Source organism: Macrobrachium nipponense, chromosome 10, assembly GCF_015104395.2.
Source record: "Macrobrachium nipponense isolate FS-2020 chromosome 10, ASM1510439v2, whole genome shotgun sequence".
NCBI classification, from domain to species: Eukaryota; Metazoa; Arthropoda; class Malacostraca; order Decapoda; family Palaemonidae; genus Macrobrachium; species Macrobrachium nipponense.
This window is the reverse complement of record NC_087204.1, coordinates 46,109,710-46,123,297: the sequence shown is the minus strand read 5'-3', so window position 1 is coordinate 46,123,297 and position 13,588 is coordinate 46,109,710. Positions and strand designations below refer to the sequence as shown.

Below are 13,588 nucleotides of genomic sequence, written 5' to 3'. Positions count from 1 at the left end.
ACAGCAATTCTAAAAGGGTTTTAAAAATCTGTCTATTAAAACCATAAAAAATTTCAGTATCACTAAAAAACCTTATTTAGGATAATTTCAATGGTTTCAGAAACAGGTACGTTAGTGAATAAAGACTCAACGTCTAGGCTAACGTACCTGTTTCTGAAACCATTGAAATTATCCTAAATAAGGTTTTTAGTGATACTGAAAATTTTTTATGGTTTTAATAGACAGCTTTTATTTTAAAACCCTTTTAGAACTTGCTGTGCAAGAATCAACTTTCATCTTTATAAGCACTCTACCTGCAGGTCGGGGGAGTTGCAATGGGGTCCCCATTAGGCCCGTTGTTTGCTAACTTTATGGGTCGTTTGGAGGAAGAATTTTTAAATAATTGCCCGGATAGTTTTTAAACCAACATATTACAGGAGATATGTTGATGATACATTTACCTTATTCAAACATTCCTGGCAATGTCAATTATTTTTGGAATATGTTAATAACATACATCCTAACATGAAATTTACTTTAGAACAAGAGAAGGACAACACTTGCATTTTTAGATGTTAAGGTTATTAGACATAACCATGTTTTTAGTACTTCTGTTTTCAGGAAAAAAAAATACCTTTTACAGGCAGTTTCGGCACCAATTTTTTAGTTTCATGTTTCCATTCTTTTAAAATAAATGCAATCTCATTCCTTGTTGTTTTTAGGGCACTTTTAGATATACCCTAGATTGGGCCTCCTTTCATAATGAAATTGAATATTTACTTGAGTATTTCACAAAAAACTCATTCCCAAGAAATTTAGTTTTTAGTATTATCAACAAAATGTTAACAAGGTTTGTCTCCAAACCTACATTGAACTTTAATGTTCCAAAATTAACTTTGTATGTACCAATTCCCTTTATTCACTCCGACAATTTACGTTTCAAGGTTAAATAAATTATTGAAAACGAACTAGGATTTTTGAAATTAAACCTGATTCCTATGAACCCTAAGAAAATTGGAGGTTTCTTTAGTTATAAGGACAAGCTTCAGGATTTCATGAGATCCAACATAATATATAAATTTCAATGCCCAAGATGCCTTGGTAGTTACGTTGGATCCTCTCGAAGGCTGTTGCAGATTCGTTATTATAGCCATCTAGGTCTTAGTTACAGGACAGGGTCAAGAATATCCAATCCCAAATTTTCAAATATAAGGACTCATGCATCCAAATGCAAAATTAATGTGGAAAAAAAGCATTTTTCAATAATAGGCACTACTAAACAAACAGCCTACTTAACGAACCTTGAGTCTTTATTTATCAAGCACCTCTCTCCAGGCTTAAACTCTAATGTTTCTTCGTCTCCTCTCTCTCTGGCCTAAGTGTTGTCTGGGCATGTATGAACTGTCGTGGTCACTTGACTCTTTTCCTTACCTTGAATAGGTAGCCTTTCTTACTTATTCATGTTTTGTTTTTATTTAAAGTTTTACATTATTTTTAGCTGATTTTTTATTGGTAATAATTTTTACTTTTAACTTGTAATTTATCGAGTAAATTTTAATTATTGCAGACTGATGATGTGTTGAAGCAACATGAAACGTTTCACATATAAATAAAGCATGCTTCTTAGACTGCTGTCTTCCTGGGACTCCTGAATGTTTTATCTACGATTTTCCTGATATCTGTATATATTATATATATATATATATATATATATATATATATATATATATATATATATATATATATCTATAATAAATATATATAATATATATAATATGTTATATATATATATATATATATATATATATATATATATATATATATATATGGTTAAAGGGCATTTATTGAAGTGTCGCTATTCCTTTGAGCCACATCGAATTCTGCATTCGCCTTGACCTTTCCCGGTTTGATACTGACATATTGAAAATCTCATCAAAATCAGTCAACAAATATGAATTTGTATAGTATTCATACAAAAGACAAATTGACGTTTATATATATAGCTGCCAAAGGGTTTAACAGTAACTAGAGGAAAGGCTTCTTATTTCTTTAATTCGTTTCATAAGGTTTTGAAGTAATTAGAAGATATGGAAATGTACAGCGAATGGAAGGTTTCACAGAAAAATTTACAGTGCCCTTCCATGTTTTCAAGAATGTTATGGTGGAAAAATGCGCACATCTTCGTGCTGCAGTTGACCTCGAGATTAATTTTTGAAGCCAAGGCTTAAGATTACTTTTCGTCCTCCTCCACCTTATCAGCATCATCTTGAGCTGCCTTTGGAATAAGCTCGGTAGTGAACTTCGTCTGTTCGTTAGTCTCGGTGTTTATATCTACAGCTTATATTTGGTAAGTACCTATATGTACTTGGTTTATTTTTGCTAAAAGTAAAAAAGACAAATAAGCATGCTCACGCTTGTGACAGTTTTAGACAATACTCTTTAGTTTCATTTTCTTGTTAAGAATTTACTATACAAGTCATTTGATTCATAGAGGCAAGTAAAATGTACTCTGAAAACCAAGTGTTGCGATATAATTTCGTAGAAGCAGTTGTTAGTCCAGTATAATTATTGTTCAGTGTTCAGTAGTGTTCTGTCTAGGCTTAGTTAAAATACACTTGGTGACATTTATATGCCTTTTTTTGGATAGCATGCGTGTAAGAAATTTTATGAAAGTTACACATAATTACACATGACCATATTTATGTTGTATTTGCTCTGATTTATTCCCCCTTTTGGATAGCTTGTGTTTCTTCAGACGTCAATTTGATGTGTGGTTTTTGCTATGTATGTATCATGAAATGATAAGCTCCTTGTTATTTATATTCACTCACATAAAAGTAATTTAGCTGGTAGATGAAATAAGTAGTATACTTTTACTTATTGATATTTTTTATCCTTAACAGTACTTGTTTTTAGTGTAAAGACAAGTTTACGGTAGCCAGTCTGATTTTTCATTCATATAGAAATAATGAAACTTACTTCATCACAACAGTTATGATTCACTTTTAAATAATAATCATATTCTTTTTCAATTGAGACGAATCTAATGATTAATCTTCGAGGATTGACAAATTAACAGAAACTGGAGTATTGATTTGTTGTACCTAATAGTTTCGTACCCTTTTGTCTCTGAACGGAGAAACTAGTTAATACTAATCGTACCTAATATTATCTCATTTGAAGTATTAAGTATAACTAAGCTCAGATTGATATTTTTCCTCTTGTAAATGTGGTATTGTTGACTGGGAGTAGGTTTTTGTATGCATGATCCCAAAAGACTTTCTTTTACGAGAGTTGTAATCAGTATTATTAAGAGAAGGCACTTAATGAAATACGGGAACAAATATTGTATGGACATTTATGGATTAGTCACGTCCATATTAGCATTTGATTCAGAAGTTGTCTTTTGTTTTCCATTGTGATGGCATAGCCTATCTTCTATGGAAACTCTCAATCCACTTTTTAGAAGTCCATAATGGACAAATTAGGTTTTTTAATTTCAGATAAAAAGTTTTATTAGATAAAATTTTCCATAGGGAGTTCAAATAAGGTGTTACATTGACCTCCTGAAATGGCACAGAGAAAGAATCTTGAAGGATAGTGGCAAGTGATTGCTGTATGCAATTCTTTATGGCGTTGATGAAAAAAAATTTTGGTTGTGTATTTTTTTTAGCTGACTAAAACGACTTGATGAAATAAGGAAAGATATGTTGGTGTATACTCAACTTTTTCGAGACCGTTTGAGCCCTTATGACCTTTTAGTAGTTATCATAATCTGTTTTTATTTATGTTGAAGATGGTTACTAAAGTCTAGAGTGATGAGTTTTCTCTTTTTTTCATGATGATCGCTTTCAGCAGAGCAATGCCTACCCGTTTAAGGGCAACCTCTTAGTGTATTAACCAATTTTGTCCTTTACTATCCCACACTTACTCGTTTTGCCATATTAATATTAATTGTTAGTAGCAGCATCCACAAGGAATTATGTAAGAAAATTAAAGCAAGAGGGTGACGATAAACCTGGGCAGAATTGTCAAGACCTATTGCATCAATGCGTAAAGCATGATTGGTCGAGATAGTCATATTCCTTGGGTCTTGACCAAGGTATTCATTTTGTCTCGCAGTCACGGAGACGAATAGAAATATAAGCACTTTAGTCTGTTAACAACACTCATTCGGTAAGTGTTACGCTGCTGAGTTTTCTGCATAAGTTCCTTTTGATGCCTTGGAAGGTACTTGGTTTTGTCGTAGAAGGTTTCATCAAAGGAATTGTTAACTCTCTCTCTCTCTCTCTCTCTCTCTCTCTCTCTCTCTCTCTCTCTCTCTCTCTCTCTCTCATTGAAAAACAATATAGGTATAGTCTACCAAGCTATATTTAGCATCGATATCAGTACAGATGAAGGACAGTGAATGATTGCAGTTTTGTGTGGTACGAACATACTGCGCATTTTAGTTAATTTGGAAGTGTCCAGTTATTAATTGAGCGAAAAGATTTTGAATGTGATGGTCTAAGGTTGAAACTTAATGTTTGCAATTATCTTCATTTATCTGTCAATGCTCAAGTTCTTTCTGGTCAAGCGCGTTGTCAAGAATACAGATGCCCTTTTTAATGAGAGTTGCAAAATATGCATTCATGTCAGACCGTATAGTTTTAGCTTCGTTTTCTCATTCCTTGTCGCGTCTGGCATGCTTTCAAGAACCAGGGAAGTCCTTCGATAGGAATGGCTTGAATAGATACATTAAGGCAACCGACCCCTTTACTTGAGGATATAGCGGTGGGATGAAGAAGTAGTAGAGTTGTAGCATCGTGAAGTGAACATCCTTGTTTCTGGCGCGTGTGAACCTCAAGATTTTTATATGCCATATGAGCAAATTAACTATTTCAGGTAGGATTTCTTTTTGTGCACCAGGTGCACAAAAGGATATGGCCAAACCTTTCTTTGTGACGTGCGGAAGAGCGAGGTTTGGTTTTATGAAAAACAAATGTAAAGACTTTACTCGGCATTGTATCATTGCTGTGGAAACAGACGGCGAAAACATTTGGCACTTGGACGCTTAAACCAGCAGTTGGTTTGTAATACCCAGGAAAAGAAGTCATTCCGTTTGTACTTATACACGCAACTCATGTCGCAGTAAAATATATCATTGTTGTAGAATGATAAAAGAAAGTCATGACGCAATAATTTGGCTTTATATGAAAAAGCTGGGGACTGATGTACGTGTAGTATGTGAGGTGTCTGAATTAACAGTAAATTATAATGAAACTAATGATGATGGAGGTCGCCTCGATTCATGGATGTTATTGAGTAGATAGGACCTTTGATTGGCAATGTAGATGTCAGATTGGTTGCAACTGACTTGCAACAGGCATTTTGTTGTCCATATTTTGTGTTAAAGAAATGTGTTAAACTTGTTTACTGTTAGGTGCAGTGCATGAGATGTAGATCTTAACCAGTTGTGTTAAAGTGAGCTGCAGTGAATTCAGAGGAAAAGTTGAGAAAGATTTTTATTGCACTTGAAAAAAGTAGGGCAAAGTGTGCCTATTATGCTCCACTACTGATCTCTGACAAGTGCCGTTGTTGTGTAAAATATTTTTAAACCAGAGCTCATATACACGTAGGCAGTTCTTGTCAGTGTCGCTAAGTTAACTACAATAGTAGATCGAACGTTTGAACAGAAGTGATTCTTAAAGCCACCAAATAGTTCTCCGTGTGATGCATGTGCAGCTGGGAGATGCTTTTTGTAAAGAATTATTCGTAAGTCGTTGGCCAGGAATGAAATGTTTCAAGGTTGCTGCGTTCTGAAAGATGGCCATAGGTGAAATTTACTTTGACTCTTCCATTAAGAACAGATATTAAGATTTTGTCCTGACAAATGAGGTTGCCATCTTAACTGATTAATGGTAGTACAGGAGTGTTGGGTCGTAAAGTGATGGTTTTCATTGAAAAATTCAGAGGTGCTTCTTGTATTGTATATGACGTTCTACCAAACACCCTTTTGCCTCCTGTTGACAGCAAATGCTATATTCTCCATAAATGATAGAAAAGATTACTTAACAGCTGGGCCAGTGAGTATTAATTGCATGTTACGTTCTCCATAGGCAAACGAGTCATTTCAGGCTTCGGTCTTTGATTACGGTATTCACTAGGTTGAGTATTGTAACAAGAAATAGGTAGGTGGTTTTGATTGCGATGAATCACAACTCTACTTCATGTCCATAAATAAAATAATTTAGGTATAAGATTAGTTTTGGTATTTGAAAATTGGGACCTGGATGTTTAAACAGTGCCTACATATGGAAGTTTCGTGCAACGAAGGAATGGAATGGGTGTCAAAACTGAGGTCAAATTAATTTTGATTTCATAAGAAAAACATGGAAGGAAAATTAGATAAAAGTGCAGGCCGTTTCGGCAACGATCAGGCCATTTCAGCGACACATTTGGAAACCTGTTAGAAATGAACTGTGTTGATGTTGGCTCTTTGAAGTGTCCCAAATGTGATTAGCGTAATTGATTGTGGTATTTGTGACAAATTGGGTTTCTGAGGTTATTTCCGGTGCCACTGGTGACTTAAAAGATTTTCCTCGTCCAATTCTTTTCCTATTTCATGAAATATATGTCCTTTCATATTGTTTTTTTTTTATGAATTACGTGTGTTCAGATATATTTAGAAATATTTATTACATATTTTCAGATATATTTATCCTCTTCGTATTGTATGTATTTGATATGTTAGTGGTTACTATATACGTATATGTATATATATGTATATATATACATATACATATACATATACACACAATACGAGGATGAATATATCTGAATATATGTAATTAGTATATATATATATATATATATATATATATATATATATATATATATATATATATTTGTGTGTGTGTGTGTAATCACACAAATCGGGTAGATTCGATGCACATATACCAAATGCAGTTAAGGGCAGGAATGCGCTGGGACTCACACCTCTTTTATTGCTTCCTACGTTTCAGTACTTTTATTAATTTATTAGATTTCCCATAGAATTCCCTGATGATGTGATTATGAATCACGAAACATGCAATTTGTATATATATATATATATATATATATATATATATATATATATATATATATATATAATTTCTACATTATTATTTAGTCTATTTTTCTCCTTTCTCATGCGAGCCGCCTATTATCTAGAAACTTGCCATGTTACTTCATGTTTTTTTCATGTTCCATAAGGTTGTGGTATTTATGAATAGCATCATATAATATCTGCAACGGACGAATCTGAAATCCGGATTAGTTCATGATCGCTCTAGTGAGAACTCGCCCAAGAACAGATAATAGAAACACGTCAAGATATGTCAGGCCAATACTGATCTCAAGTCAGGTTCGGCTGAATATGAATGTTATTACTCACGTCGAAGCAGATGATGATGATTTATATGTACACGTCCTCTTAGTGGACCTCGTGCGGTGCACTGTAGGCATTACTAAAGGTTCTTTGCAGCGTGCCTCGGCTCCTAGCTGCAACCCCTTTCACCCCTTGTACTCTACCTCCTTTCATATTCTCTTTCTTCATCCTACTTTCCACTCTCTCCCAACACTTGATTCATAGTGCAACTGCGAGGTTTTCTTCCTGTTAAACCTGTCAAACCTTTTATGTTAATTTCCATTTCAGCGCTTAATGACTTCATAGGTCACAGTGCTTGGCCTTTGGCCTAAATTCTATGCTCAACTCAACAATATATTAAACTTTTATGTAGACGTCTTCTAAGATGGTTTAGATGTAAAAATAAGTAAATTAACATCTATAAAATTGCACTTAAAATAACAGAAATATAAGGTCAGTAATTTCTGTAACCAGGATAGATTTCCTGTCCCTATCATATAAAGGTTTCTAATGCATTATTAATTCATTTAGGTTGTTATCCCAATGGCATTATCACCCTCATTTGAGGTTTTATCCACCATTGCATTATTCAACTCAATTTAGTTATCCAATTGCATATCACATCATTTAGGTTATCCCTGCTAATCAGCTCATTTAAGGTTATCCAGTGCCATTATCCCCTCATTTAGTGGTTATCCATTGCATTTATCCCTCATATTAGGTTATCCAATGCATTATCACCCTCATTTAGGTTATTCCACTGCATTTCACCTCATTTAGGGTTTTATCCCAAGTGTGCATTATTCACCCCTCAATTTAGGTTATCCAAATTTGCAAAATTATCACGGCATTCATTTAGGTTCCTCCAATATGCATTTATCACCCTCATTTTAGGTTATCCCAAGTGCCACTTATCACCTCAATTTAGGTTTCCAATTGCCTTAATCACCTCATTTACGGTTGCCATTGCATTATCACCTCAATTTAGGTTATCCACAAATGCATTATCACCTCTATTTAGGTTATCCAGTTGCATTAATCACCTCCATTTAGGTTATCCATGCATTATCACCTCATTTAGGTTATCCAATGCATTATCACCTCATTTAGGTTATCCAGTGCATTATCACCTCATTTAGGTTATCCAGTGCATTATCACCTCATTTAGGTTATCCAATGCATTATCACCTCATTTAGTTATCCAGTGCATAACCACCGTCATTTAGGTTATCCAATGCATTATCCAATCCTCATTTGGTTAAGTCCATGCATTTTAATCACCGTCATTTAGGTTAATTCCAATGCATTTCCAACCTTTCATTTAGGTTATCCAATTGCATATCACCGTCATTTTAGGTTAATCCAAGTTGCATATCACCTCATTTAGGTATCCAATGCATTATCACCTCATTTAGGTTATCCAGTGCATTATCAACTCAATTTAGGTTATCCAATGCCATTATCACCTCATTAGGGTTTATCCAAGTGGCATTTAATTCAACCTCAGATTTTAGGTTGTAAATCCAATTGCATTATCACGCTAATTTAGGCTTATCCATGTGCATTTGAAAGGTCGACCTTCATTCCAGTTATCCAGGGCAGATTTATCAAGCCGTCAAGTTTGTTAGGTTTATCCGTTCCAGGTTTTGCAATTAATCAACCTCGGATTTGTAGGGTTAATCCAATGCGAATTGGTATCGGAAAGCGGCGTTCAATTTGTAAGGGTGGTTGAATTCGCATGCCGATTATTAGGTCCATTACGGTCAACCTTTAGGTTAGTCCAATTTTGCTAGGTTTATTCCAGTGGTCATTTAGGTTGAGCGGCAGTGCCATTAGTCAGGACGCGCGCGTTTCGATGGGGTTAAGGTTGAGTTCGTCCAGGTTGCAATTATCACCTCAATTTAGGGCTTATTCCAGTGCATTAAGACCTGCATTTAGGTTATCATGCCAATTACACCTCAATTTAGGGTTTAATCCAATGGCATTGAATCAGACCTCAATTTAAGGCGTTATCCAGTGCATTATCAACCTTCAAATCTTTAGGTTATCCATCTTATCACCTCTTTTAGTTATCCAGTGCAATTATCACTCAATTAGGTTATCCAATGCATTATCACCTCATTTAGGTTATCCAGTGCATTATCACCTCATTTAGGTTATCCAATGCATTATCACCTCATTTAGGTTATCCAGTGCATTATCAACTCAATTTAGGTTATCCAATGCATTATCACCTCATTTAGGTTATCCAGTGCATTATCACCTCATTTAGGTTATCCAGTGCATTACCACCTCATTTAGGTTGTCTAATGCATTACAACGCCTTTCGGTTATATGGTTGACAAAATTGCACATTGGGATAAGACTAAAGAATTTGACAATGATAACGTGTAAACTGAAAAAAGTATTAAATCTTCTTCGGCTAGGCTAATGTCACTTTCCACTTGCAATATCGATGTACAAATACTAAACGAAGTTGTGTCATTGTGCTAAACCTTCATTTGTATTTTATGAGTCATGAACTTTTCTTTTGTTATATTCGGAGAATATGTCAGGCCTTGAGTCACGTGTGGGAATCGTTAGAGACTCATAATTAAAAACTTGTTGAGAGATTAATATTACGCGCCGTTCGTGAGAGAGACTTCACAAGTGAGTGGCTATATATTAAAAGTAAAGTTTGGACTCAATTGTCATGTACATGAATAAGCAAATATTTCGTTAGTTCGTGATAGTTACTTTAACCCGTAATCGTAGTTCAACTAGATTAAGAATCTGTACCATCAATTGTTGTTAGTTTTTTTTCCCTCCCACCCTTGCCAGGTTGGTGTCTGCTAATCTGCATCCAGAATGCACCCTGTCCTTTGAAGATTTTAGTCCTTCTGACAACGCTATCCAGTAGCACTATTCTAGAGCAAGTCCATTCTAGGTTTGGGCATCTGGTCTTCCACGGGATCTTCCCGAGGTCTTCTTGGATTACTGTAAGTGGTTACCCCAAATTCATCTCTCCATTCATGTAGGTGTTGAATGATCTGTGCTTTCCGTAGGGGATAGTGCCGTTAGTACACCTCGTGCGGTGCACTGTAGGCATTACTTAAAATTCTGTGCAGCGTCCCTTCGGCCCTTATCTGTAACCCCCTTCCGTTCATTTTACTGCACCTCCTTTCATATTGTGTTTCTTCCATCTTACTTTCCCCCCCTCTCGTAGAAATTGATTCTTAGTGCAACAGCGAGGATTTCCGCTTGTTACATCTTTCAACCTTATACTGTCAATTTTCATTTCAGCGCTGAACGACCTCCTGGGTCCCAGTACTTGGCATTTGTCCAAAATTCTGTGTTCAATTCAATAATTTGTGCTGACCATGAAGTCGGCGACTTGGATATATAATTCTTACGTTTTCTTCGGCTTACTAGATGGCAACACATAGTAACTGATAATGCAGTAACCACCAAGTGTACCTAGGGTCTGCACTAGCAATAGTATGCTAGACCTGGGTCGCAAAACCGTGTATTTGCTGCAATTGTTTTGGGGTGTTATGACTAATAGATGTTGTCCATGCGCTAGTCTCCCCGTGTGTCAGTGCATCTGCTTGACGTGTAGAGCCTGGAATTGCTGGTCTCACAAGGAAGTACTGGGTTTTCTGAGTGCGTCTTTTCTCATATGGAGCTAAAAAATCATTGCTAAACACCATTAAAACTTACTTCTTTTACTCCCATATGGATTTCCTCAGGGTAGCTGGTTTTTAGTTGAATATCCAAGGTTTTCTTTTATGAATGTCTGCACAGTACCAGAAATTGCCCTAACGATGAAGGGCTTAAGAAGCTTGTAAATGTTATCTTCCATGATCAATGCATCTGTCAGCGACAAAAAACTAAAAAGAAGGAAATAATGGTAAGGATAAATGGTGTATTTGCGATTTGTGTTGCATTATTAGAAGTTTTGCCAAGCAACACCAATGTATACTATACAAATGTGAATCATGATGAAGAATGGTTATATTCCTATGATGCACTATATAAACTGTTTGGTTTGTCGTCCTAATCAAAGTCATTTCATGGTATGTTTTTGTCCACAGATTAGGAAATTTTAGCTCTTATTACATTCTCAATTTATATCACATTGAACAGTGACAATGCTTAAAACACTGTGTCCAGCACCAGCAGTGATTGAGTTTTATTGAATAACAGATGTCCTTGAATCGCGTCAAAACATGCATGGGAACGAAAAGCAAAGCCACCTTGCCTCCATTGTTGGAAAATTGAAGGTCCATTTATCACATCAGTTTGAATGCCGTTTCAGAGGAGTTCATTGTGATAGGCATGTTTCAGAGCTGCTTTCGATTTTGTTATAAAACCGTTTTATTGGAGGTCTTTTGACATTTGATTCCAGTTTTTTTATGAGAAAAATAAGCCATTCCACGAGCAACAGAATATTTAGTAGGCAGTCCTGCCCCACGGTGTTCATTGTCGCCCATTGAACTGTGAATGTAATGAAGACGGGAGCTTTGAATCTTCATAACAGTTGTATTGTGCTGTTTAAAATTGCATCGAAATCCCGGAAAGGTGGTTTATCTCCGTTTCAAATGACGCATAAGACCCTTGCTTTCAACTGAAGCAAGGAGAGAAGAATGTTATTCATAAGAATTATTCATAGTAAGCTAGTACACCAAATGAAAGTATGCTGAATCCTAGGAGTTGTATACAGTGCCATAAACGTTTTGTAAGTAGTAAAGAGAAAAAAAATTTTATTTTGAAATTATACTAATCGCTACTGGTAGAACATTTATTATTGTCGATTCAGTTGCTAACTACTTTAGACAATCAAAACTTTAGTGCTTGGGAAAGGAGGCGTTCTTTAAAGTTCTTTGAGTTGGTTTCTCTGAACCCTTTCAGTATTTTAGTGACTGAATAGAAAATAAAAAGAAAAGGCGAGTCAGGAGCTGGTTTTTGTAGCAGGCCTCAAGTAATTATAGTCATACTAAGGGCTGTAGGATTTGAAATTAAGGCGCACTAGGCCTGCCGTTTGGAGAGAGTGTATTTTTTTTATCGGAATTTATTAATAGGGTAATAACTGGATGATTAGTTTTAATGCGGGAATGACTGATAACAGCTATGCGTTATTTACGTTTGGCCAATGTTTTCTAAAGTGTTTGATGTTCATGTAAAAATTGTCTGTTATATCCTAGCGTTGTGTTTTTTCATTGGCACTCGCTATGGATTTGAAATTGATTTTGATATATTTGATATAAATAGTCTTCCGGATGTGTTAATTTGAAGTTGTGTTACTTTTTTGTCGATTTGAAAATATTAGTAGTCGTGAGTGCTGATGATGTGGAAATATTGCTTTTCCTCGGCGTGTTTAGATTTTAAATTTTTGGTTAGTGTGTGTTGTTTTTAAAAATTTTATTTTCCCTTTGTATGTGTGCGTGTTGTGATATTATATATATATAATATATATAATATATATAATTATATATATAGTATATTAATATACATACATACATACATAATACATTAACATAACATACTACATACATACATACATACATACATACCATACATACATACATACATACATATATATCATATTATACATACATACATATATATATATATATATTATATATATAGATATACTATATAATATATTAATATATATAAAACAACGTACCCCGTAGAGTGCGTGAGGTGCACTGTAGGCATTAAGGTTCTTTGCAACGTCCCTTTGGCCGCTAGCTGCAACCACATTCATTCCTTTTACTATGTTATGTAACTGTGAACTTTTTTCCTGTTACGCTTTTTAAAACCATCTTAAACCTAAGATTTCCTCCCAATTTTCATTGCTGAATAACCTCTTTAAGTTAGGCGCTAGTCCCTCTGGCCTAGATTTTATATCCCATTGCTTTTTTTTTTTTTTTACATTATATGTATATATACATATAATTATATACATTTTATATGTAGTTGTATATATTATGTATATACAGTATTATATAATTTATATATTGCATGTGTAATAATTATGTGAGAGAGAGAGAGAGAGAGAAAATGGGGGGGGGGGGGGGGGCCTGTGTGTGTGGGGTTGGGGGGTGGGAAACATGTATATTAAGTAGATTCAGGGGCAATGTAGAGCTTGGAAAGATCCAAGAGAAATACCAGTGAAAACAACAAAGCTTTGGACGTCGCAACATAAGAAAAGTCGTTGGATCACTCGTGTATAAT

General features: G+C 35.0%; 1 protein-coding gene across 2 annotated transcripts in view; it reads left to right on the top strand.

The window, feature by feature from the left end:
• The window catches only part of LOC135223603 (uncharacterized), a 124,256-nt gene that overhangs the window by 65,368 nt on the left and 45,300 nt on the right, over window positions 1-13,588 (top strand). Inside the window, exon 1 of one of the 2 annotated variants that reach the window (XM_064262175.1) lies at window positions 4,710-4,863. The exons of the other annotated variant lie outside the window; for it this stretch is intronic. Coding sequence (XP_064118245.1) covers window positions 4,835-4,863 — 29 coding nt within the window. The 5' untranslated portion in view covers window positions 4,710-4,834. Of the gene's footprint in view, window positions 1-4,709; window positions 4,864-13,588 lie in introns of those variants that run through there. 2 annotated transcript variants of the gene reach the window in all.